Raw genomic sequence first — 2,912 nt, 5'->3', positions numbered from 1 at the left:
GTCCTGTTTTTTTTTTTTTTTTTTTTTTTTTTGGCGGTACGCGGGCCTCTCACTGTTGTGGCCTCTCCCGTTGCGGAGCACAGGCCCCGGACGCGCAGGCTCAGCGGCCGTGGCTCACGGGCCCAGCCACTCCGTGGCATGTGGGATCTTCCCGGACCGGGGCACGAACCTGTGTCCCCTGCATCGGCAGGCAGACTCTCAACCACTGCGCCACCAGGGAAGCCCTCTTGTCCTGTTTTGTGTGTCATTTCTACTCTGTTTGACTATTGTTTTAAGGTGAGTTTGAGGTCAACAGTTCTCTCTATAGATCATTCTGGTGCAGTGGCCCTTTTTTAAGTGGGAAATATAAATCTAAGAATTAATTCCTTTTAGTTTCTCTGCCCATGAGCTAGTTAAGTGTACCTGATAGGGGTCCTTCCATCTAGGATGGAGAGAGTCCTTTATTTTTATTTATTTATTTTTTTTGTTTATAGAAGCTTTATTCATAATTGCCAAAACTTGAAAGCAACCAAGGTGGCCTTCAATATGTGAATGGATAAATTATGGTACACCCAAACAATGGAGTATTCAGCATTAAAAAGTGGGCAATCCAGCCATGAAAAAACATGAAAGAATTTTAAATACATTTCCTGTTGTGAAAGAAGTCAATCTGAAAAGGCTACTGTATGATTCCAAATGTATGACATTCTGTAAAGAGGCAAAGCTATGCCGACAGGAAGATCAGTGGTCTGGAGCTGGGGGGAGAAAGTATTAAATAGGTGGAGCACAGAACATTTTTATAGCACAGTGAAACTATTTTGTATGACACTGAAATGATGAGTGTGTCATTATACATTGGTCAAAACCCATAGAGTGTACAACACAAAGAATGAACCCTAATATAAACTATGGGCTTTGGGTGACAATGATGGGTCAATGTAGGTTCAACAACTGTGCCTCTCGGGGGCAGGATGTTGATAGTAGAGGAAATGGGGTGGGGAGGAGGGGTGGTATTTGAGAATTCTGTACTTTCTGCTCAATTTTTCTGAAAGCTTAAAACTGCTAAAAAAACAAAAATCTATTAACTAAAATAAAACCAAATTACATTCTATATAGCTAGTACTTGAAGCAGCAGTAACAATCATTTTTTGGTAAACCTCAGTACAGAATCCAGACATTCCCATCTGTACTTAAGGCATCAGGCAACATTGAGGATGGCGAGGACAGAGCATAGCAATCATTGGGATGCAAGTCACTTTAACTGTGGGCTCTCCATCATTTATCTCTCTCTTTTTTTTTCATGATTACTAGTAAGGAGTTTGAATCATAATCAAAGACTTCCCAACAAACAAAAGTCCAGGACTAGATGGCTTCACTGGTGTATTCTAACAAACATTTTTTTATATTGAGGTAAAATTGGTATATAACGTTATGTTACAGGTGTACAACATAGTAATTCGATATTTGTGTACACTACAAAACTGATATAAGTCTAGTTACCATCATTACCATACAATTACCCCCCTTCACACATTTCATCCACACCCCACCCCTTCCCTTCCGCTAACCATTTATTTTGTATTAAGACATGGCCCATCTAAAAGCAACGATGTTGGTATGTCCAAACCAGGTTTCTTCCTCTTCCCCATTGCAATTAATCTTTTCATAATTTTCTTATTCCTCTTAGCACATTCGGGACATAACATATTATCTTCTAGGTCTGGGGATGGGAAAGTGCAGGCAGGTAACATGAAGAGAGAAATCATCCTCCTGGGAGTGTTAGGCACCCAGGTCTGACCTGCATGGAACTGCAGGCGAACCCATCCTTCTGTGTCTGCCAAGAGTGGTCTGCCATGGACCACACACCACCGGACACCGGAAGCTTGCGGCAGAAAGGACTCAACAGAGGTAGGCAGGGGACGTGAATTTACAGCCTTAGGTTGAACAGCTCTTGCAGCAACTCTTGACCATGCTGCCAACATGGCTGCCTGAGCTGAAGTTATCACTTCAACCATGTTAGTCCTTTCCTCATTCTCACTCATCTTCCTTTTCTGAACACTTGCTGTCTTGGTCACCGTCTTGTGTTTTCCTGGACATGACTGCAATCTGGCCTCCCGTGATGATTCAGGAATATACTGATCTTTTTCAGGATAAGCATGTTTCTGGAGTCTCAGATAAACCTCTATTTTCTGACCATCGGTACTCAAATTAAGTTGTTGGCACCATTTCCGCAAAGTATCCTGACTCACGTTGTTAATTGGAGGCAATATGGTTGGCAAGGGATAAATAGGTTTACTACAACTAGATTTTGGGCAAGCTTTGAACTGTTCATCTGTTTGAGGAGGATGAACTTGGTCATCTGAACTCAGTGACTCCACTTTGACTTCTGAAGTTGAAGAAACACTTGGTTCCATTAGATGGTCTTCAACAATTTCCTCATTGACTGGAATCAATGTAAGAACCATATTTTCTTCACCTAAGACCTCTTCAAAGAAATTCTTCTCACAATTTGGGTGTGCCATTCCAAGGAACTCTCAGAGAAAGGCAGAGCCGGCAATGTTAAGGATATCTGCAATTTAATCCTCTGAACCTCGAGAGAGTCTTTTAAATGATGCCTTCCAGTAGACATAATCTGTTGGTTGCAGTTCGTGGAGCATTTTATCTTCATCCAAAAATAGGTTACTAGGATAAGCTTCAGAAACAAATTTAGAATGTCCTTTTAGTAATTCAATTAAACCATACAGTAATGCAACATAGTAACAAGGAGCCATCTAGGAAGTGAGTCTTAGGCAGTAAATTCAAAACCTCAAAGACAGTTAACAACATTAAAATTCAATACCCACTGAAATGTAATTTTTTTCTCCCTAAAATTACCCTAATTTCTATCAAACACAGCCAAATTAAGACTAGTTTATTTACAAAATAAGTCTGGT

At 40.8% G+C, this 2,912-nt stretch overlaps 1 protein-coding gene across 1 annotated transcript; it reads right to left on the bottom strand.

Annotated features, from left to right (window-relative positions):
- Window positions 1–1,550: 1,550 nt before the first annotated feature.
- On the bottom strand, window positions 1,551–2,501 carry LOC137205693 (developmental pluripotency-associated protein 2-like). The gene has a single exon (XM_067703921.1). It carries the CDS (start codon window positions 2,499–2,501, stop codon window positions 1,551–1,553), a length of 951 nt encoding a protein of 316 aa, XP_067560022.1.
- Window positions 2,502–2,912: the final 411 nt, after the last annotated feature.

The sequence above is a fragment of the Pseudorca crassidens genome, chromosome 14 (assembly GCF_039906515.1).
Source record: "Pseudorca crassidens isolate mPseCra1 chromosome 14, mPseCra1.hap1, whole genome shotgun sequence".
NCBI lineage: Eukaryota > Metazoa > Chordata > Mammalia > Artiodactyla > Delphinidae > Pseudorca > Pseudorca crassidens.
Note: the sequence above shows the minus strand (reverse complement) of the source record. Positions and strands in the feature narration are given on the sequence as shown.

Bases quoted from the DNA above. Each gene is read 5' to 3' on its own strand.
- LOC137205693 (XM_067703921.1), bottom strand. From the start codon at position 2,501: ATGGCACACCCAAATTGTGAGAAGAATTTCTTTGAAGAGGTCTTAGGT.